The sequence below is a fragment of the Coffea arabica genome, chromosome 3e, assembly GCF_036785885.1.
Source record: "Coffea arabica cultivar ET-39 chromosome 3e, Coffea Arabica ET-39 HiFi, whole genome shotgun sequence".
Classification (NCBI taxonomy): Eukaryota; Viridiplantae; Streptophyta; class Magnoliopsida; order Gentianales; family Rubiaceae; genus Coffea; species Coffea arabica.
Genome location: NC_092315.1, coordinates 14,047,360 through 14,070,587, shown reverse-complemented (window position 1 = coordinate 14,070,587; position 23,228 = coordinate 14,047,360). Strand labels below are relative to the sequence as shown.

The following is a 23,228-nucleotide window of genomic DNA, read 5'->3' as shown; positions in this document are numbered from 1 at the left end:
ATTCAAATACATAATAGAGAATCAATAATCACCATGGATACAACTTGAAAATGAAAGGATAGTTTTTTTTGCCAAATTTGATAAGATGATGTAATTTTATAACATACCAAAGAGGAACACATAGCACTTTCAATGGAACAGAAGGAATAATACAACTTTGGTGGAGAAATCCAACATCCTTGTGGACTGGTGCAAGACATCAAAAGTTTTTTTATTAAAAAAAGGCCTTCTGCCAAAGACCAAAAAGCAAAATCATAATTTGAAAGGACAAATAAAAAAATTCCATCACAATGCTGTCTGCATCATCTATTTCAGGTGTTCAACGCTAGGTTTATACACCACTAAAAAGATTAGGGTAAAAAGGGGTGCTTGATTTTCTTTTATTTTTGGGCGTTCCTTGCACGAAATCATACAAGGTTAGAAAAAAGTCAAAAGGCATTACAATTTCTGCATGGTATGACTAAAGCTTCACTACCTTAAAGGGAAGTGGCGGGGCACATTGTGTGCATTGTTTGCAACAAAATGTCAAAACCTATACATATTCTCGTTAGTGAATAGGGATAGCTACAAGTACATACATGCATACAGATACTGGAGCAAGAAAATCAGTAGCAACAGGAGTCAGGGTGATGTTCAGACAGTAATCATGATGTTCGTCATTTTCCCATGTGAGTCAATATTCTGCTGATTAAAGCAGCTTTTGCACCAGTAACAGAGAGGTTGTTTGCTGTCAAATAGTACTTCAGCTCAGCCACGGTCAAGTCCTTTAACTGAAACAACCACAATAGAATGTAACTGGCAAACTTCCCGGAAAACAAGAAATTAATTGCTGATTCTAACAAAAAGAATAGCTAGATTTTTTTTTTTTCGTTTCCCTGGAATGTCATCTAAGAAGTATGAACCAAGAACCAGAACCAGGACCAGAACCATCAGTTTCACCACAACATTAAAGAGTTGATGCTGCTTTATCTATCTATCCTATCAGACATGCAAGGAGGATGTCATGCATTTTGAATCAGCCAGTCATAACCATATTTACTACCGTGTTGTGCTTTAGGTATGCTTAAACTCTCTAAGAGGAAAAAAGAAAACATTGCCTCAACACACCAATTTGACTTCATCGTTACCTATACTGATGAGCAGTGTTCAACAATCCAAGAAGTGAAGTTTTATTTAAACCTCAAAATTAAAGATCAGCTTATCTGAACGCACCTTTCCAGTGTCTGCAAGTTCAAGCCAGTCATATTTTGAATACTCCTTCGTTGCATTGTCAGCAATTGCTTTCCGCTTTCGAGAGGCCTCAGTCATTGTTCCACCAGTGGTCAAATCATTGTCCTCATAGTTTTCTCCGAAGACTGAAAGTTTGAATTCTTCCAACAGTTTAACAATACCTGGCCTATGATCAGTATACCCAGAATTAAATATCAACTTTAGTAAACTTTTCCCGCCCCCTGGGGGGGGGTGTGGGAGGGAGAGAGAGAGAGACTTCCATTCAACAATTTGACAAGAAAATCTAACAATGCAAAGAAATTCTAGCACCTGGCCATGCCCTCTTGATCAGGAAGAGTTTCATCCTTGATTTCAGGCATCTCATCTTCATCAAGAGCAAGAGCCTGCAATACAGCATAGTGTCTCTGCAAAGCTGCAAGAAGTGCTTCTATCAAGGCCAAAGAAATTCCAGGAAAAATTAGGAAGAATGGAGCCCAAAAGAGCCTAATAAACTTTCTTAGCAGAATGGCAGATTCAAACGACTCCATGATACGAGCATGAAGGCAATTTGAAAGCAATTTTATAAGAACAATTAATGGTAATTCAGAGCAACATTCAGTCAACTTTTCTAAAACCTGACACAGTTTAACAATGAAACCTAGCATGATTAAAAATACTAGTAAATGACAAATGAACACTTGAGGAGTCACCACATCAATATTGTTTCATTCAAAACCTCACTGAGTCTATGTATTCGACTGTTTGGCCCACAGTCATTTCCCCAATTTCAGAATGCAAAAGAAGTAAAAAATCAAATATGAATACATTTAAGGTCATTTCCCTAGTCCAAAGACAAATGGAAGTAATCTCTAGCTTCGACACTTTCACATGATATAAGTCAATTGCAGACTTTTATATTGTTATTGTACTCTTTCCTTTCAAAGTTCTCATATTTCAGGAGCAAATGCTTGGCTCTCCAAGCACTGTGCTTGGTCTACATACACCATCCAGACTGCTACTTAAACAGTAAAAGTCAAGCTCTATCCAGGTCAAACACTCCAATTCCACTCATTCCATGTAAATTAAGGGCCCATTTGATAAGACTGAAGTCTGAAATCTGAATTTTGAAATCTTAAAATTAGTGCTGAAAGTATTAAGTTGCTGAGTTAATTAAGTTGTATCTGATTGATAACTAACTGAATTATAGTGCTGAATTGAAATATCACAGAAATATTATGTTTTCATCTTTAAAAAAATTACCTTTATTTGTGTATTTAGAGAGAATAAAAAGTGTGTATGCGTGTGTTTGAGAGAGAGAAAATAATGAAACAATTTAAAGGTAGTGTTTAAGTGCGCATATTTGTGTGGGAGAGTGTATATTTGCATGCGTGCATGTGAACAGAAAAAGAACAAATGTATTTTTTGTGTAAGAGTATGTATGAGTGTTATATGTATGAGAACTATACTATGTATAGTCAATTCAGAAAATTCAGTGAAAAATATTCACTTCAAAGTTAATACACAAATTAAGCAGCGCTTAATACATTAAGTGGTAAGGCTTTTCTATTTTCAAACATGCTGAATTGAAAAAGTTCTGAATGAATTAATTTTCAGCTTTAAATAGAGTTATCAAACAAGCCCTCAGTATTACTATGCTAAATGGATTGTTAAATTACATGTTATATATGCTATTAGCATTCTGTCAAGTCAAAAGCAAAACAGACAGCAATTGGAACAGTACATGTGATACATGATAGTCAAACATACCGGGATTTGAAAACTGGCATACCGAAAAATCTTTCAAGTCAATACGTCGTACCAAAGCAGAGGCCGTTTTAGTTTGATCATCAGTTGCTCGAGGTGCAATGGTGTTTGCATCTGCATGAACCTGCAAGTTTTACACCAAAATTTTAGAGCTGTAATGTCATTACCAACCTACTTACCCAAATACATACATACATATACATATATATATGTATTGTATGTACACACACACACATGCACATGTATTCCTCTTACCTCTTCAATGTGTCTGATGTCATCAGAATATGGAAGGTATATCATATGCATTCCTGGTGGCTCAACCTGACCACCGCCACTGATGATCTCATTCTATAATTTGACAATAACGAGAGTGTAAGTACGAGCAGGCAGAAAAACTGAAGCAAAATAAAAATTTAAAAAAACTTTTCCATGTAGTCCCTTGCGATGTTGTCTACTGGTTATTCTGTGAAGAAAACAAACTGAACCAGTTCATCAATTAGTTGGCTACATATGACCCTCCAGTACTTCAGAGGAAAACAAATAATCCTCTAGGTGCACATTATCCGTGGATGCTCTTTTTCCAACTTATCTCCATACAGGTGTGTACCTTACAATCAAGGTACTGCAGATTGCACTTGCACAATGTAATTCGGATAGCAAAAAAATTAAAATAAAATGACAACTCTCTCTCTCCCTCCCACCCCCCCCCCCCCCCCGGCGGGGCTTCTGACCAGAAATTATAGTGTTCCACTGAATTTTATTGACTCCAGCCAGGGAGACTACAGGCATGCACCCTCCATGTGTGAAGGTCCCCTACTTTGTACTAAGCCTCCATTTTTGCCACCCCTATCCAGATCATTTTCCTGTCTTCTAGAATCGTGTACTGTGATATTTACATCCTTAATTGAATACACCATCCTAATTTGTGAGAGTGGTATGTGAGTGTATGTATAAGAGTGAAGGAGAGAGTGTGTGTGTGTGTGTGTGTGAGAATGAGAGAGAGAGAGAGAGAGAGAGAGAGAGAGAGAGGGGGAGGGAGGGAGGGAGGAAAGCTCCCAAAAGGAAAAAAAAAAGAGAAAACGACAAAAATGAAGCCATGGTAAAGGCAATAATCAAAGAAACTTGTCTGGGTATTGTACTCCCCCATTCAAAGAACATTGCAACTCTACTGAAATCGTATGCCTAAATGACACATCTTTAAGACCAAACAAAAAAAATTAGAAATCCTAAAGTCTTAATCAGACTGTAAAATGCACAACCATCTACAGTTAAATTATACAAGTTGACTATGCACGCTTAAAAGCTTGTAAACCGATATTAGAGCATCAAGACTTTAGCCACATTAGACTGTCATGCAAGTTAGATCCTTTTTGTACATCAGTGATCATTTGCTGATCTGCATGTTAGAGTATCAAAAATACCAAGTGCAATGTTTCAATCGCATTAACTTGTTAGAAAAGAAACTGCATCAGCTGGTGAAAGAAAACTGTACAAAACTGGTCTTTGAAACACCCATCACTATTAGCAAGAATGCAGATTTTGGCTAATATAGGACAGGCAGTCAGCAGAAGGTGAACCAATCATATACTCCAGCCACAGATTAGCTGAAGTTATGCTAAGCTAATTTATACCAACTCAGAGTTCGCATTCTACAAGCTGACCAACATGAAAATGAACAGTGTAACGAGCTTTTTAAAAAAAAAAACGTACTTGAGCAACCAGGGCAACCAGATGAGGATTATTTGAACTTCCACCAAAAGCAAGAGCAAAACTGAAAACAATACATGAAAGAATAAGTTCATAGTATTAGTTAAAAAAAAAAAAAAACCAAAAAGTCAATCACAATTCAATCTTGTGCATGAAAAGATGTGAAAGTACAAGTATCAGAAGCAAACGTTTAAAATTGTTCCAAGCTGTAGCTATAACGTCAATGTCCTTCTCTTTTTCCCTCCCTCATTTATAAGCAGCAGTAATATAATAATATTTGCTTAAAACTGCACTAAATTATTAACCAGAATGTGCTAAGCTATTCAGAGTTGCAAAAAGAACACCAACACAAACCTAGAAAGAGGAGAAAATATTAAAGTCATTTTAGCCTGAATCCAGTGGATGGCACAATCATTCCAACAATTGAGCATCCTATACAATTTTGGGTAGATGTAGCAGATGCATGAAACAAGACCAACCATAGGTCTCAACAGTTCTTTCTTTTTGAGAAAGTTTCAAGAGTTCAGATGTGCATTGTCACCTCCATCAAAATAACAAATATGTGGAGGGAAAGAAAATATATACTGAATTTCCAAGATTGATTGTTTTTTATGAGGATTCTTTAATGCTTTACTATTCCAAACTAGACTTTCTGCTTAATTGGTTTCAGCCTCCCATCATAGCACTTCAAATAGATCCTAAGCTGCATAGTTGTTCCATGCTTTTGCGTGTTAATTTTTAGTATCGAGGGATCAACTAGAAAATACAGTATTATAAAGAATACGAAATATCAAGATTACTAACCGATTAAGCTGCAACATGGATCTATGAAGAGCAACAAAAATGCAAGTACTTCCAATCACTTCCTGCAATAATACTATAAGCAGTTAACAAGACTATAGCTGTAGCAAGAAAACATCGGGTGTTTTTGCATACAAATTTTTTTTCCAAATATAATTTTGCTCGCATCATAAACACATTTTCCAATCACCTTTTTATATTTCCAACCACCTCTTTATACTTTCAACTACCTTTTTATCTCACACACATCACATTAGAAAAAAGGGCAATAGTGTTATTCTAAATAATTTAGAAAAGTTTGAATGACTATACAAAATTGCACAAGTCAAAAGTCAAAGGCTTTAAGCCTCTACACTTTTCATGTTCTTTTGCTAAACTTCCAACAATAACTAAAAGCATGCATCATGTAGCAATTAGACTCTGAAAAACTACAGTTTTATCCACCTCTTAAAGAAAAAATGAGAATGTCTGTTAGCTTGACCCATGATCAGATCTCAATAGTCAATAATAACAGTTGATACGCATCAAAGAATTTTAAAAAAAAATCAATGAAGATTCTTAATTCTGTAAACCTCGAGTTATTGCACATTTACGTCCAAGATGGGGTTTTTCTTATTCAGAACAAAAAAAAAGTATAAATTACCGCAGTTCAACAGAATCTGCAATATTTGAGATATATCCTACTGTTCAAAAGAGAATGGTACTTGTATGATAAACTCCATTAGGCATGACTAATATTTTGTACTTTCAAGCAGTACAAGGCTAGCACAATACTACAACTGAACCTTTTTCTTGTGCATACTTTTACACTTACTATGCATCCAGATTCATAACCAGGCTATTCCAAAATATGAGAGAGAGAGAGAGAGAGAGAGAGAGAGAACTGGAGGCTTATGTAGTAAAGACATGAAAGAACAGCAATAATTAATCAGAATTCCATGACTTGTGAAAAAATTACCATTCAGTTATGAGAGCATCAGAAAGAAATGGGAGTAGGATATGGCAAGAGCAAGTAGTATTAAAATAGAGAAGCAAAACCCAGGAGTCTTGAGAAATAATTATAACCTCATCACTAGGAAAAATAAATGTTGATGGCCTCAAGTTGTGATAGTCTTTCAAACAACTCAATGGCTTGAAACCTAGAAGACGAAGGTGTCCACTTGCAATTCTCTTGATTTCTGAAAGCTCATCAACTGATAGCATGACATCTTCACTGAAAAAGATATGTCACATAAAAATACAAAGTTTATACAAAGTTTGAGTACCTCTCTACCAGAACAATTATCTGCTATCAAACCAAATATTTGAAATGTTCTTTACAAGATAAACTAAGGAGAGAAAAGGGTGAGACAAAGTACTTAAGAGAACAACTTTATTGCACGCAAAATTTGATGTTATACAAAAGTAGGGGTGTTTTTTGTGCTTGCAGTTTCACCAGCTTATATTCGCTTTTAGCAATTTACACTTAAATATTGAGATGCAAATCTTTGCTCCCACAGATTTTCTGTTAATGAGTTACTTGCAAATTTTCCATTATTATTACTACTACTACCACCACCATCACCACCACCACTACTATTAATTATCTTTTATTTTTTGTATTATATATATATTTATTTATTTATTTTACAAATTTTGTGACTCCTGCTGCAACAAAAAGAGGTCCAAACAGCTAAACATATGACCATAAGAAATCACATGCTTGGTTAGGGAAATGGAGGTTATTGTTAGGAGGATATTAGTATTCTTATAGATAATAAATTAGTAAGGGTATTCTTGTAAATAGTCGGTTAGGTTTGTACTCCTATAAATACTAGTTGATCACTCATAATACAGTGACTAGATGTTTTCCTCCCAAGATACATGTTAACATGGTATCAGAGCAAAAGTCCTAGGGTTAGGGTTAAACATCTAGCAAAAGTTTTGGTCATCGCGACTGTTCACGCGATACTGTTCATCGCGGCTGTTCACGCGACACTGTTCACTGTTCACGCAGCGCTGTTACTGTTCATGGCACTGTTCGCGCGCTGTTCAACTCGAGTTTTGACCCTTCGTTTGGTTTGGAGTGCTATTCGCTATGGCTGAAAGTCTATCAAAAGGTATTGTGACGTCGACTAATATTATGCCAATGGTGATGCCTCAAATCATAAATTGGAAGTTGAATGACACTAATTATCAACAGTGGTCAAAAGCCGTTAAGACTTATCTGACAGGCTTAGGAAAGCAACGATATCTCACAGATGACTCTCCTACGGAGGACAACAAGAAACTAATGTGAATTCAAGAGGATGCCCAAATTCTTGGAGCAATATGGAATTCTATGGAGCCACGAATTGCTTACATGTGTTCTCATTGTGAGACAACAAAAGAAGTTTGGGATTATGTCCGGTTATTATACTGTAGTAATCTTTCACGGATGTATGATATTTCTTTGGAGTATTTTCAGTTGCAACAAGATAACAAGACAGTAATTGAATACTTTGCTAATCTTAAGCGAGTTTCAGAAGAATTAAATGCCATAATGCCTTTCTCAAGTGATATTACAGTTATGCAGAGGCAAAGAGAACAAATGCTTGTGCTCAAATTCTTGGCCGGTCTCAAGCCAGAATTTGAAGCAATCAAATCTCAAATTTTAGCAGGTGAACAATTACCATCCTTTGCAGAGGTATATGCTCAGGTCTTACGTTCTGCATCTAAGGGCAATACACAGGGTGATGGTGCTCTAATTAATGATAAATCTGCTTTAGTTGCTAACAATGGTCGGATAGAGCAATTTAACTTGGGACGTGGCTCTCGTGGAGGAAGAAGTAGAGGAGGTCGTGGGGGTCGTGGAGGTCGAGGCACCCGTGAGTGCACTCATTGTGGTTTGAAGAATCACACTCATGATACTTGTTGGGATTTACATGGAAAACCACCTCGGTTTGCTAATGCGGTTATCATTGACTAAACTGAATCAAGTTCTTCAGCACAAGGGTCCCAGAAGACTTTTACCATATCCGAGGAAGATTATGTCAAATTTCTGCAATACCAAACTGCAAATCACGCATCTCTTCCCTCTGCTTCTTTAGCACAAAAAGGTAATACTATGGCTTGTCTCTCCACTTCCAAAAATTTTGACTTATGGATCATTGATTCCGGAGCTACTGATCATATGTCAGGTACCTCTAGAAATTTTTCTAATTTTCAAGAGTCTACTTCCTTCCCTCATGTTACTTTAGCTGATGGATCTACAACTAAAGTTAAAGGACTAGGCACTGTAGAAATTAACCCATCTCTTCCGCTGTCTTCTGTTTTTTACGTACCCAATTTGCCTTTTAATCTAATGTCCGTTAGTAAGCTTACCAAATTTCTACAGTATTCAGTTATTTTTTCTCCTGATTTTGTTGTTATTCAGGATTTGAAGACAAAGAGGACGATTGGTGGAGGACGTGAGCATAATGGTCTTTATTTTCTCAACTCTAATGGTCCGATTGCGTGCCCTGCTATTGTTTCTCCTCTTGAAATTCACTGTCGTTTGGGTCATCCGTCTCTACAAAATTTGAAGAAGTTGGTTCCTACCTTGAGTCAGTTGTCCTCATAAGAATGTGAATCTTGTCAATTAGGAAAGCATCATCGTGTTTCATTTGCCCCTAGGGTTAATAAACGGGTTTCCGAACCCTTTTTGTTAGTTCATTCTGATGTTTGGGGTCCTAGTCGAGTCACTTCAAAGTTAGGTTTTAAACATTTTGTAATCTTTGTTGATGATTTTTCCAGAGTTACATGGCTTTATTTAATGAAAGATCGTTCAGAATTATATTTCATTTTTTGTGCATTTGTTACAGAAATAAAGAATCAATTTGGTGTGCCTGTACGTATACTTCGCAGTGATAATGCGAAAGAATATTTTTTCACTCCTTTTGATACCTTTATGACTAAGTCCGGTATCCTTCATCAGTGCTCTTGTCCTCACACTCCACAACAGAATGGAGTTGCTGAAAGAAAAATTGGACATTTAATTGAAGTTGCTCGGACACTTTTGTTGCACATGAATGTGCCCAAACAATTTTGGAGTGATGCAGTTTTAACTGCATGTTATTTAATTAATCGCATGCCATCCAATATTCTTGGAGGCCAATTACCTCACTCCATTCTTTTTTCTCATGACCCTATATTTAAATTACCTTCTCGTATTTTTGGATGTGTGTGTTTTGTTCATCAGCTTGCTTCCGGGGTGGATAAATTAGATCATCATGCCATTAAGTGTATTTCTTAGAATACGCACGAGCACAAAAGGGGTATAGATGTTACAGTCCAGTTTTAAATCGTTTTTTCACTTGTGCTGATGTTACTTTCTTTGAATCCACTCCTTATTTTATGAAGTAAGGTATGTCTTGTGAGTTAGACCAGTGTTCCTCTTTTCCTTCTCCTGTTTTACCAGTCCCTTCATCTTTATTGCCTGAGCTATCTAGTTCACCAGATTCCACAACTCGATTATCTCGTCCTAACCTTCAAGTTTATTCTCGTCGTTCCATGGTTGAGAAAACTCCTGATATGCTACGCACTTCACCAATTAACTCTCAATCTTCAGATCCAGGTATGACACCCTCCTGAGTCAAATCTTCCTATTACTTTACGTAAAGGTAAGAGGCACTGTACTTCTCATCCTATTTCTAATTTTGTCTCTTCTTCTCATCTCTCTCGGTCATATTCTTTTTTTGTTGCTTCCCTTGATTCGGTATCCATTCCTAAAACTATTACCCATGCTCTCAATGATCCTGGTTGGAGGTTAGCTATGCAAGAAGAGATGCTTGCTTTAGAGAAAAATGGTACTTGGGATCTTGTTCCTCTTCCTTCTGGTAAGCCGGTTGTTGGTTGTAAATGGGTGTACACTATAAAAGTACAATCTAATGGTTCTATTGATAGATTGAAGGCTCGTCTGGTAGCTAAAGGATTTGCTCAGGTGTATGGAATCGATTACTTCGAAACATTTTCTCCTGTTGCAAAAGATTACCTCTATTCGTCTTCTTATCTCTTTGGCAGCCACTTATAATTGGCTATTGCATCAGTTGGATGTGAAAAATGCATTTTTGCATGGAGATCTGGAAGAAGAGGTATATATGGAACAACATCCTGGATTTGTTATTTAGGGGGAGAATCCGCGGTTGGTTTGTCGTTTGAAAAAATCCTTGTATGGATTGAAACAGTCTCCGAGGGCTTGGTTTGGCCGGTTTAGTAGTGTTGTCATGGAGTTCGGTCTGACAAGATGTGGAGTAGATCACTCAGTATTTTATCGGCATTCTAATGCTGGTAAAATTTTATTAGTTGCTTATGTGGATGATATTGTGATTACAGGTGATGATGTTGTGGGGATCCAGAAACTTAAATCCAATCTGCAGGCAAACTTTCAGACAAAGGATTTAGGTCATCTGCAGTATTTTTTGGGTATTGAGGTAGCTCGGTCTAAATATGGGATTTATTTATGTCAAAGGAAATATGTACTCGATATGTTGAGTGAAGTTGGGATGTTAGGTTGCCGACCTGTGATACTCCTATGGATCCTGATGTGAAATTAGTAGGAGATCAAGGTGCATTACTTGATGATCCTAGGCAATATCGAAGACTTATGAGTAAATTAAATTATCTCACTGTAACGAGACCTGACATTTCATTTGCAGTGAGTGTTGCGAGTCAATTTCTTGATACCCCTCGTACTAGTCATTGGGATGCTATTATACGGATTCTCAGGTATCTTAAGAGTGCTCCTGGAAAACGGTTGCTGTATCAAAATCATGGACACACTGATATTGAAGGATATAGTGATGCAGATTAGACTGGTTCTGCCTCAGATAAAAGATCGACCACAGGATACTGTGTGTTTGTTGGTGGTAATTTAGTGTCGTGGAAGAGTAAGAAGCAAACAGTTGTCTCCAGATCAAGTGCAGAATCTGAATACCGCGCTATGGCTCACACTGTGTGTGAGTTGATTTGATTGAAAAGCATGTTACTTGAAATTGGATTTGAGCATAAACAGCCTATGAATTTAGTGTGTGATAATCAGGCGGCTGTCCATATTGCGTCTAATCCAGTGTTTCATGAAAGGACAAAACACATTGAAGTTGATTGTCACTTCATTCGAGAGAAATTGCTAACGGAGTCATCAAGACATCTTATGTACCATCTGTAGATCAATTGGCTGATTTGTTTACCAAGAGTTTAGGGGGCTCTAGGGTGAAATACATTTGTAACAAGTTGGGTGCTTATGATATATATGCTCCAACTTGAGGGAGAGTGTTAGGAGAATATTAGTATTCTTATAGATAATAAATTAGTAAGGGTATTCTTGTAAATAGTCGGTTAGATTTGTACTCCTCTAAATACTAGTTGGTCACTCATAATACAGTGACTAGATGTTTTCCTCCCAAGATACCTGTTAACAGTTATCAATAGTAATGATATTTCAATTGTGTTTAATAAGTGCCTATGGGATTCGATTTCACGGAAAGAGAACACACAAGCAAGGCATTTCAAAACATTAACCTCCTTTTCTGTAAATATTAGTCTGATTAGTGATTGCCATTATTACAAAAAAGGAACTTCTAAAAAACTGAAAAAACAAGCACATCAGAAAGCTGTCACTCTTAAAATGAATGTCCCAATCCACTGTGACTCTCCCACCTGCCCTAGACGCACACCAATGATAGCAGAGAGAGTGTGAGAGAGAGAGAGAGATAGAGAGAGAGAGAGAGAGTGTGTGTGTTTGTGTGTAATATTGGGTGTGGTCGTGGTGTTCACGATCGTGATACTTTCCACCCGATTGAAGAACCTTTAATTGCTATTCCAGTTATCATATGATCCTTTACAATGCAATGCAAATTAAGACCAACAGATGCTCTGACGTAGCATGCAACAGACGCACCTCTTGTAAGACTGAAAACGCTGAGCAGGCTCCTGTAGTAATGCACCAGTATCCGTACAAATGAAGGATCTATCAGACTGCAAAATGTCAATAATCCAAAAAAACCTGTCAATACTAAGAAAATCACAAACAATGAAATACTTGGCCCAAAGAGGTCGATGAAAGTGAATTAAAGAGACAAATGGAGGCAGACAACAAAATACAATAAATTCATTATTTAAGAGCATTAAACTTGTAATATTGCATTAAAAAGGTACATGATAAGAAGCCCCAATTTTCCATACAACAAGAAGATTGGAGATAATGCATGACAATGGCCAGGAAGAAAGAAAACAACCCAATAAACCTCGTAATCTCTTAATTTGGTTTGTGGCAGATAACCATGTAAGCAGATCTTTATTTTCCTTAATATCTACCTTTCCTTATAAAGATTCTTAGTAGAACAGGCAGTTTTCAACGAGGAAGGGATTTTCATGAAAGAAAAGAGCAATGCTTGGGAAGGCGGAGATCCTTTTTATGGCTTCTGAAACTAGACTTTAACTGAATTAACTTCAGCACCAGCTCCTTTAAGGAAAAAAAAAAGGCCACCAACAGAAAATTAAAGATATTAGATCAGCCAATATATCAACGGAAGTTTGACAGGTTGCCGGGGCCTTTACTTATGTTGATATAAACTACAATGGGGGAAGGATACATTTAGAGGCTCATCCAGAACACGAAATTTCATGATGCCTACAATAGTCTGAAAAGGGAAACTAGTGGCCGCCTGAAAATAGCAATAACAGGGTCTCTTTTGAGGCTGGATTAGCCAATAGGTGATGAAATGGCGTCTCCCTCAGGAATTTCTTCTTCCTTTTCTTCTTGGATTTTGAGGAAAATTTTCCAGCTTAATATTTCTAAATATATGCAATTTGAGAAAATATGGCATTGTTCCTTCATTCTCAGATTGTTGGACTCTTTACATGTTCATTTATATGAAGCAAAAAAGATGCATATCAAAAATTCATGTTCTAGAAAAGACAATGCAGCTTTCTCTTTTACTTGGAACGGGAAAAGCAGTTGTCCACATGACAAGTAGAACAATAACTAAAACAATCTCAGACTACGACCCACTTGCCAGCACAATTAGATTTCTCATTAATGCTCGAGCCATCAATTTGAAGACGCAGAAAAGGAACTCCAGCCAAAAAGACAGTACCAATACTATTGGAAAGACCGGTTTGCATATTTTCAAAGGGCCCCTTTGTACAGATGCTGAGGCAAGTGAACATAACATGTACAAAGTGATTAGATGCCTGTGATGGGTAATGAGGATGAATCAGTCTCTATCAGATTTAAAAAGCTCTATATTTTTCCAGTTTGGAACGGAGAAACCTTTCAAACACACAATTAATCATAATGAAGCCCAAAGAGCAATAAAGCTGAATTGTTCTACCACCATTTCTTCATGTTTTCAACCTTTTCAACTGTTTTCACTCCTGATCTCGAGAATAGTGGGAGGAACAATGTTTGACAAATAACTTGACAACTTAAAAAGGAATTACTGCCTCGTGAATAAGTATATACTACTCAGCATCACAAAGTAAAAATGAATTAGATAACTCATACTTTTATTGGAAGATTGGTTACTGAATCAAGCCAAGTAATTGTCCCTAAAACCAAAAACACAATGGATTAGCAACCACTAGGAGAAAATAGTATTTCTTTTTTTTTTTTCAAGCTACATATTTGCAACAAGAGAACCTGGATTGGTTGGACGAATCAAAGCATAGGTGTCCACATCTATGGACATACCATTGGCAATTATGAACTTTATTCTTCGAATCTTACGTTTCTTGAATATGCGCTTCCTCAGTTGTTCCTTCATGTCTTTCAATCTGATACAGAAGGTATAATTTACTGGCTAATACCAAAGTGCAAAATGCTTTCCAACTAATGTAACTATGCAGCAGTTACAAAAGAATGCTGTCAGTCAGCAAACAAGGAGATGAAAAACACTTGACAGGTAACAATTTGTTGAATTTCTTTAGTTACATTAGTTGTATTCATCTGTCTAATGCTCATGATTATGAAAAGATCACGGTGGAGTATTTCCAACTCCATCCATTTTTATTCAGCGTTTGGAATCTTGTCAGAAACTGATTCGTATTTTAATGTTCCAGGTGAGAGACAACTGGAAAATTGTGTACCAAATCAAGATCCCAGAAAATAATCTTTTAAATTCTTGGTCTGGGAATATTTGCAAAAGGATCAAAAAAGTATTCAGCGTGAATTTCATAATTCCCCAATCTTCATGTTGACAAACTTCAGCCTGATATTGGTTCCTCAAACTTATTTGTGTTTTCATTATATGGTAAGCCTAAGAGTAGACAAGATTTAGCTTTGCAGTAGACAAGATTTAGCTAGGCAAATTTGGAGCATGCCGATCTCTCTTGGCATCAGCTGTTTATGTTGAATTTCAACAGTTCATAGCCGCAAATTGACATTAATCGTTGCAAAGTTGGGCATAGGGCTGCTAATTGTGTGTAACAAATCAATTGTGTTTAGAGCTGCAACATCAGCTTTAGCTTTTGTGGCAACAATTAGCTTACTAGTGCTCACCTCTCTCCAGCCAAGGCTTGAAATTGAGCAAGTTCATCACCTTCCAGCCCAAGTAATTCCTGTGAACTTACCAAATTGTATGACATTCATCTAAATGCACCAAAAGAAGTTTAATAAGACCGCTCCAAATGTAGGCATATACATACAGCATAGAAGAGAGATACGTTAAACTCATCATTTCGCCTACTCAGTGGGAGTAGTTCAATCGAAATACCAAGATCTTGAGCATCCTGAGAAAAACACAGAGAAGGAGCAATCTAAGTCTTACCAATAAAAATCTGTGAATGAAGAAAACAAACTGTATGTTTATCGTTCACAACTAATCATCTGATTATTGCAAAAACACATGCATATATGTATCCTGTCTTTACTTTTGCTCGTTGAAGTGTTGTTCGCAACATATCCATTTTTGTAATTCCCTTGATACTGCCAAAAGGATCATCTTCATTGGTAAGCAGAAGCATTCTTTTGTCGGCTGTTTTTGCAGATCTGTAGGAATTCAGTCAACATGATCACTGAAAACCAAATAGCTAGATAGTGTTGGTGTCTCAATAGTCTTCTGAGAGAAAAGATGAGAAATGAGAAAGAAAAGGGATACCCTTTGCGGAGTAGAGCTTGAGCAACCCAAAGAGCACTATAGAGAGAATTATCACGAGAACCAGACAAGATACCATATTTGCTGCCAATGTCATTATCAAATTTTTCTGCAAACAGGCACGGGTACTATTACCATACCATTTAACTGATTCAAAAGGCATTCCCAAGATTAATAAGTTGCATGTAGAATATGGGAAAGAGGAGAAGAAGGTAAGTATCATGCTTGACAATTTGTAATTACTTTACCTTCTATGCACTCAAATTCTTTGATAAGCCTTGCTGTTGGCCTGTCTAAATCCTCCCTTTCAGCAACATTAAATACATAAACACCATTCAAATCCTGCAAATTCTTTTTCTCTCTCTGATTCACAAATAAAAGATGAAAGATGGAGTATAAGTGCCTGGACAAGAAACTAAACACAAGCTGCTTATGCAGAAATTCAGACAAATTAATTCAGTCAAAAGATTGACTCCCACTTGGATACCATTCTGTGTGTCCAAAGCGCAGGTACTCATAGGATGTTTCAATTGTCTAACAGAAATTCCAATACCCTCCAAGAACATGTTCTTTCTTTATAGGTAAACTGTCCACAATTTGCATAAAGGGCTTCTTTGGTTCAGAGCACTCCACCATATTGAATTAATCAACGTGTCCTGCCCATCTTTACTTTGTTTTTGGACATGGAACTATAGAATATATAATCCCAAGATCACCTATCCTGGCATGACACCTAGGTAAGCCGCACCATCATAAAATAATATATATACGAAAAAATTTTTAGAACAAATCCCAACAGTACTTATACCTCTACTAGGAAAACTGCATGTATTATAGATAAAGAAATTCTGTCAATTATGTTAAAACCCAACCAAATGTTGCATAATAATGTCACAAAGAATAAGGAGTAAGATAGCTAATCCCCAGAACTCATAACATTGGGAAACTGAACCCCACCTCTTAAGTTTGTGAAAAAAACAAGCAAAAAAACACATCTCCCAGATTTCAGACTTTCTTTTCTTTCCAAGCTAGTATACTTCCTTCACCGCTTGAAAAGGGGAAACATTTGATGGGACATAAGAGGCAGTACTTTCCTCAAGAAATTCTTTCTTCTGCATATTCCCTGAGAGTAGGATCAAAGGATTTGACCAAAATGCCTTTTCCTCTCATAGTTCAAATCTAACTATCTCCCATACTTCTTTCAATATTAGAAAACTAGTAAAGTAAAATTCAAGCAACCAGCAGATCTCTTCACTTGATCCAATTTCTGACTCTTTAACACGTTCACCTTAAAAGTTCAGCTGATAGGGAACTCTGTACCATGTTTAGGCATAGATCAGCCACCGGGCAATCTTACCTCATGTCAAATTTAGTATATCCAACAATGCGTTTTACCAACTGTCTTTACAGCCAAATGCTCTAATGAAAAGTTGCTGAAGTTTCTTCTTAAAATCCTTCCAATTCCTTCAACAACTCCAACACAGCAACACTAAAGTAGTTTACTATCTCCATATTCAACAACTCTCCTGTACCAAGGTCCTTTAAACAAGCTAGACCACTATCCTTCTTCAACTCAAATAAACCACCATAGAGGCATAGACAATTCCAACAATGTGATGCAGAAGCATGTTAGAACTTAGATTTTGTTGTTGTTCAGTTGATTATACTTTGTTGCCAACATTTTTTTGTAGTTTCTGAAATTGTTTGGCAGGTGCACATATTCTAGGCATGTGCCTGAGTGAGGGTATTTTGGCCTTTTGCCACTTTAGGACCATAATGTGTTTGGAGCCCCAAAAGTACCTATTTTAGGTACTGCAGACAGCTGTTTTTATCACAGCCATTATCTTAAAATATCTACCAGCTCTCTTGGGCTCTCCAACAACCTAGAAACTAACTTCCTTCAAAATGTTGTGTTCTCTGTTCTGCTACCAACTTCCACTTTTAGTTTTTTGCACCCTGATGGAGTGATGGATTTGTAGCAAATGACAATCTTCCTACACCAATTTTCTCTTCCTTATCAATTTTTTTGAGGAGTTAAGCACCATTAACTTTGCAGAAAGACAACACAGGGAACTTGGTAATATAAGATGGTAGAACATGAAGCCATCAAGCTCAAACCCAACAGGGTGTTAAATTCAAAAATATCCAAATAGATGTAGGTTAGTCTGACTTTTCAAAGTCATATAGATTTTTCTTTAAAAAACCATGTCATATTAATTATTTGATTCAAGGAACACTGCTAAAGAAACTAGAGATACAAGAGCTGCAAAGCTTGTTCCCCAAAGTCCAAATAAATGATAGTCAATTACTGCTTCAGACATATATCTAAATATAAAAGCTGAAATAACAAATTTGATTCATGGACAAAGACAAAAACTACAGAGATAAAATCCTTACAGTATTGAAGAAACATATTGCGACTTCATCATAAGATCTATTAATGATCTGAGTCTTCAGTGATTCCAAAATGCAACTCATAGCAGCGTGAAAAAGCGATCCATCCTTTGCATCCTCCTGAAACACATGATAAAAACCTGTTATATAAAAGACAAAAAACGATAATGTCAATGACCTAGCACAACAAACCACTCTCCGAGGGCATAGAATGTCTAATTTTTTTTGGTCAGAATCTCCAAAAGTACCGTCCACGTTAGATTATTTTGTTGAAATACGGGAAAACTCCATTAAATTTCAATGGAAATGAAGTTTAGCTAATTCTCCCTGGAACTGGAAGATTATTTCGAGATCTTTGAACATATTCGAGGGTTCAACATAACTTTGTCACTTTGGCCAACACACAAGATGATAGTTTAACTTTTGAAATCAAACGTTCTTTAATATACAACAATCTTTTCAATTACATTTTCACTGTTCAATGCATTATTATATCAACTATTGCACTGAAAGATTCCCAAAAAAATAAGATGCAGTCAATACAGCCAGATTCCCACTTTGTATAGATCTCTAGAAACAAAGGAAAATGAAACAAAAGATGGCTGATTCCAAAATGTCTTTCTGGATGTCCTCAATGTCAACTGAATAAACTAACCAAGAATGTTCCAATTCAAAAGTATGGTGGAGCCATCTCTAAGGGTTAATAGATGTAGTACTTGACTTCAGTAATTGAAGAGGACCACTAATAATCTACACTACTACAGAACAAGAAATCTACTCTTTTCTTCATGTTTGAAAAATCTTCCATCAATTTATTCTCAAGGTAATTGATGATGAAAGACAATTGCTACTAAGAGCCATTCCTAAGGCCATTCGCACAAAACAGGTGAATCTTTCTTCTTCCAACCGATTGAGCTTTTTAGTGATTTCTTCCTTTAATTTAGCCAGGTAAACAGCCAAGTCTAGCTTCCTCACACACCTTGCATCTCTTTCTTCAATAATAGGTCATTTTCTGCTTTCCAGCATAAAAGCATGATCAAAAGTTTCTCCATTTCTGTTGGGTTGAGTGGGCGCTTGGTTCAAGCATAGGAATTGGAATTGTAATTGGAATCATACAAAAAAACTTAGTATGGGTTTTGGACAAAGATATCATTACAAATGCGGGTGCTTGGTAAATATTGGTAAGGAATGGGTATCAAATTTAATAATCAATTTTTTACCTTTAATTTCTTTTTTCTTTTCATATCTTTCTTCTTCCTCGTTCGAATGCTTATCCCACATACACATCCACCATAATCCCATTGAACTAGCACCCAACCATGCCAACACCCATTAAACCAGCAACTAACCATCACCAATTAGTATCAATATTCAATTTTTGGTAAAGACAATGGAGCTTCAGAAGCAACAGTCCCACTGACGCAACGAGGAAGCAGTTTTGGATTTGATTTTGTCAAATCCCCACCATTGTTAGGAAACTGACCTTCCTTCAATTGCATCCAACATTTATGGGTTGTTAATTTATATGCTTTCTTGCAGTTTGTCGGTGGATTGGGTTTGTCTTGGCAGCTTTCTTTCGGCATTCTTGTTCTTCTCTACTTCTATTCTCACTACTTCTTTGCCAGTGGGGCTGCTCGTATTGGTGCCATGTTCACAGCTTTCTTATTTGTTGCCAGTGCTTTAGGCACTCCATCATACCTTGGCGCATTGGATCGGCACCTGTGTTCTATGGTGCAGGCTGTGTGCCCCTTGCACGGGTTTTTTTTTTTAAAGATTTTGGAATCAAATGTGGGATTCATCAAAACCCTCCAATCTAGTTGGGTATTGAGAGTGGCTGATTTTTCATGATTCATTCCAAGATTTCAAAACCCATACCCATTAGCCAAGCAACAATTTTGGGACTCAATCCAATTCCTGATTCCTATACCCTCCAACCAAACACCCCCTGAAATTTTCTTGATTAATGAATTCTATGATGCCTTACTCAAAAACTTCTTTGGAATACTCAGTAGAGGAAGGGAATAATAGGTTCACAACTAGATTAAAAACAAAAAGAAAAACTTGAATTACTTTTAAAAAAAACTTATGGATCACTCAACCAAGTGAAATGTGCTAGTTACGAAAAATTTCTTTGCAGTAAAAAATTAAGTATGAAGATTATTAAGCAAAAGTCATAAGACAATCTTAAGTAAATTGGGTCAATAAAGATTATTAAGCAAAATTCCTAAAGATTTTTCAGCACTCGATAATCTTAAGTAAAGTCCATAAATATTGCTTTCACTCTGTACTTCACAGTAATCCCTCCAACATGCTCCAATATGGGAAAACTTATGAAAAAGGAGACTGAAGATGTCTTATTCAGAAAGATGGCAAAATTTTATGCTGTCAATTATCAAGGGCATTTGTACTGATTTTTAACGCCACAATAACTGGATATCATATTTATGGAATTCAATCCATGCCTCAGTGGTGATATAGTATTTTTCTATGAACGTACTACTGAATACTAAATGCACTACCATCAAGTAAACATTCTGTAAAACAGTTGCTACAACTGCCTCTTACAGTGAATAAATGAAGTACCGTTCATAACTTGGTAGTGAAATAGTACATTTACGTGAAATATACTGCCAAATGTACTAAAAAAATGTACTTTTCGCATAAACAACCACAACACATGCTCGTTAGAACAAAAAATCCCAATGTCGCAACCATTTTACAAATTAAGGGTCCAAAAAGCGTGCCATTTCTACAAAATTTTGCCTAATAGGAACATTCAATATGAGCTTATTCGCCATTTATACCAAAATGCAGTTCAATTTAACCAAAATTATGCAAAAATACAGCAACCCCTTTGACATTATTTTAAGTTATTAACATCCAAGCCTCTATGACATTATTCCCTTTTCAACTAAAACTATAAATCTCAACTAATATTGTTCATATAAAAAACCCAATTTCCAGAATCCATAAACAACTAAAACAAATTAATATGCACATAAAAAGAGAAACGAAGGGGACTTACTGATGGGCAAGAAGTTGAGAACATTTTCGGGGAAGCATCGACCAGGTAAACCACTAGTTCTTTAGTAGAATCTCTTCCCTGAGAAAAATTTGATTTTTCGTTTTTGCTAGTTTATATTTGAAAATTTAAAGAATATTGGATTAGAAGATGGGGAAAAAAGAGAACCTGATGGAATTCGCTTTCAGGGTCGTCTTCGTCGTCTCGAAATACGTCTTCAGGGTCGAGGTCCATGGCTGTCCGGTGATGCTTTCCGGCGGAAGGAAGGAAACGACGACGTAGAGAGAAGTTCCGGTCGTGCGTGGAGTCGACCAGAAGAAGTGAACAAAGTACACTGAAAAACCCCGCGCCTTCTCGGAGAAGCTTTTCGAATAAAGGAGGGGGAGGGGGTTTTAAAGAGGTTGGTGAAATGACAAAATTGCCTTTTCCTTATTTTTTATTTCTTCATTCTCTTTTTCACTTGGGTTGCATATTTTAGAATGGGTCTTGAATTTTGTAAATTATTTTTCTTCATGTTTGGATAGACATTTGCACTCAATGATGGAGCCAAGGGGGGACAGAGGGGGGCCATGGCCCCTCCTAAGTTTTGAAAATTTTAATTCATAATATGTAAATATATGTGTAAAATAAAATTGGCCCCCCCTAAATTTTTATAATTTTAGTTTATATTATGAGAGTTGAGATATATATATATATATATATGAATTAGTCATCTTTGAATTAATTTTTTTCTTCAGAAAAAGTTATTTATTTTTTATTGTACTAATTATTTAACTTTCAAAAATTAAACATATAATTTGATGTTCCATAGTAAATTGACCCAATATGATGTATTAGAATAAAAAGACCCAATTCATAATTGTTAATGGGCTAAAAAGACCCAATTCATAATTGTTAAAAGCAAGAACTAGTACGTCTAAGAATAGAACGTCAATATTTTGAGTTCGACATTCCAAATCATCATGAATTGTAAGAATTATCTAGTATTCATGAGTTATGTCAAGACTTGGTGAAGACAAGAAAATCAGTGATATATCCTCATATTAACAAATTTATTAGACTTGTTATTACTCTTCCTATATCAACTGCAACTACAGAGCGGACATTTTCAATTATGAAAATAATCAAGACAAAGCGCCGAAACAAGATGCAAGATAATTTCTTGAATGATTGTCTAACTGTGTATATAGAAAAATAAGTTGCTGAAAAATTTAGCAATGATTCAATCATAAATGAATTTAGTTCTATGAAAGAGCGTAGAGCTCAATTTACTTTTAAGAAAAGATATTGAAATTTCAAATTATGTTAACATAACTTTTATCTTTTTCCAATTGAAAATAGTTATATTTATATTACATGGTTATATATATATATATATATCTTTATAATATATAAGAAGGCGTTTTGGGTTCCTGTTCATTGGGCATTTTTGTCCTTAAAATTTCATCTGCTCACTTCAGGGGCATTTTTGTCCTTCTAGCTTTTCATCTGCTGCAAGCCTTAGCCGAATGTTGTAGAAAGACGTTTTGGGTTTTTGTTCTGTTCATTGCTTTTTCATTCCCGTTTTGGGTTCTTGTAGAAAGACGTTTCAGCTGCTATTTTTATTAGAACTCGTACAACAGGCTGTTGCTTCTATGGTGGAAGGCTTGTTGCTTATGCAAGGCTTAGCCGATGTCAGTGGAACATTGGCTGTTTTACACCATTTACAATAAGCATTAATGAGATGTGATGTTGATTTCTACTAGCCAGCTAATTTTTTCTTGTTTAATTACATTTGAGGATATACAAGAAGGCGTTTTGGGTTCCTGTTCATTGGGCATTTTTGTCCTTAAAATTTCATCTGCTCACTTCAGGGGCATTTTTGTCCTTCTAGCTTTTCATCTGTTGCAAGCCTTAGCCGAATGTTGTAGAAAGACGTTTTGGGTTCTTGTTCTGTTCATTGCTTTTTCATTGCCGCTTTGAGTTCTTGTAGAAAGACATTTCAACTGCTATTTTTATTGGAGCTCGTACAACAGGGTGTTGCTTCTATGGTAGAAGGCTTGTTGCTTATGCAAGGCTTAGCCGATGTCAGTGGAACTGACAGGTGCCGAACCTGTACAATAATAAATACCTACTCGAGAAAAATACAGATTTTGTATATAGCGGTGAGTAGGGTCGAATCCACAGGGATTGGGGATAATTCGTTTCTTCTAGAGTCCAAAGTATGGGGGGTTTTTGGATCAAATACTAACTAAATAAAT

The 23,228-nt window shown here is 36.3% G+C and overlaps 1 protein-coding gene across 6 annotated transcripts; it reads right to left on the bottom strand.

Moving 5' to 3' along the window:
- Window positions 1-350: 350 nt before the first annotated feature.
- Window positions 351-21,369, bottom strand: LOC113736573 (ATP-dependent DNA helicase 2 subunit KU70). 6 transcript variants are annotated; one of them, XR_003459767.2, is made up of 19 exons: window positions 21,157-21,369; window positions 20,992-21,069; window positions 17,970-18,086; window positions 15,821-15,935; window positions 15,576-15,681; window positions 15,349-15,466; window positions 15,124-15,207; window positions 14,978-15,036; window positions 14,120-14,253; window positions 13,985-14,028; window positions 12,377-12,453; window positions 6,547-6,694; window positions 5,485-5,546; window positions 4,684-4,744; window positions 3,229-3,321; window positions 3,029-3,097; window positions 1,540-1,642; window positions 1,213-1,396; window positions 351-770 (listed from the first exon to the last, which is right to left on the bottom strand). XR_003459767.2 is itself a non-coding variant. In XM_027263600.2 (19 exons), exons 1-19 carry the CDS (start codon window positions 21,220-21,222, stop codon window positions 657-659), a joined length of 1,884 nt encoding a protein of 627 aa, XP_027119401.2. In that variant the 5' UTR covers window positions 21,223-21,368; the 3' UTR covers window positions 351-656. The 6 variants fall into 6 exon arrangements, 5 of the variants coding, with proteins under 5 accessions (XP_027119401.2, XP_071900783.1, XP_071900784.1 ...); XM_027263600.2 differs by having other exon boundaries at window positions 2,977-3,097; window positions 21,157-21,368; XM_072044682.1 differs by having other exon boundaries at window positions 2,977-3,097; window positions 14,171-14,253; window positions 21,157-21,368.
- Between the last annotated feature and the right edge of the window lie 1,859 nt (window positions 21,370-23,228).

What these genes read in the sequence shown, in the direction of transcription:
- LOC113736573 (XM_027263600.2), bottom strand. Translation starts at nt 21,222, where the DNA reads ATGGACCTCGACCCTGAAGACGTATTTCGAGACGACGAAGACGACCCT. An exon ending in TAACCAATCTTCCAATAAAA is followed by an intron (nt 12,454 to 13,984) that starts GTATGAGTTATC and finishes GACATTTTGCAG; the next exon opens with TCTGATAGATCCTTCATTTG. An exon ending in TGGTTGCCCTGGTTGCTCAA is followed by an intron (nt 3,322 to 4,683) that starts GTACGTTTTTTT and finishes GTCAAATTATAG; the next exon opens with AATGAGATCATCAGTGGCGG.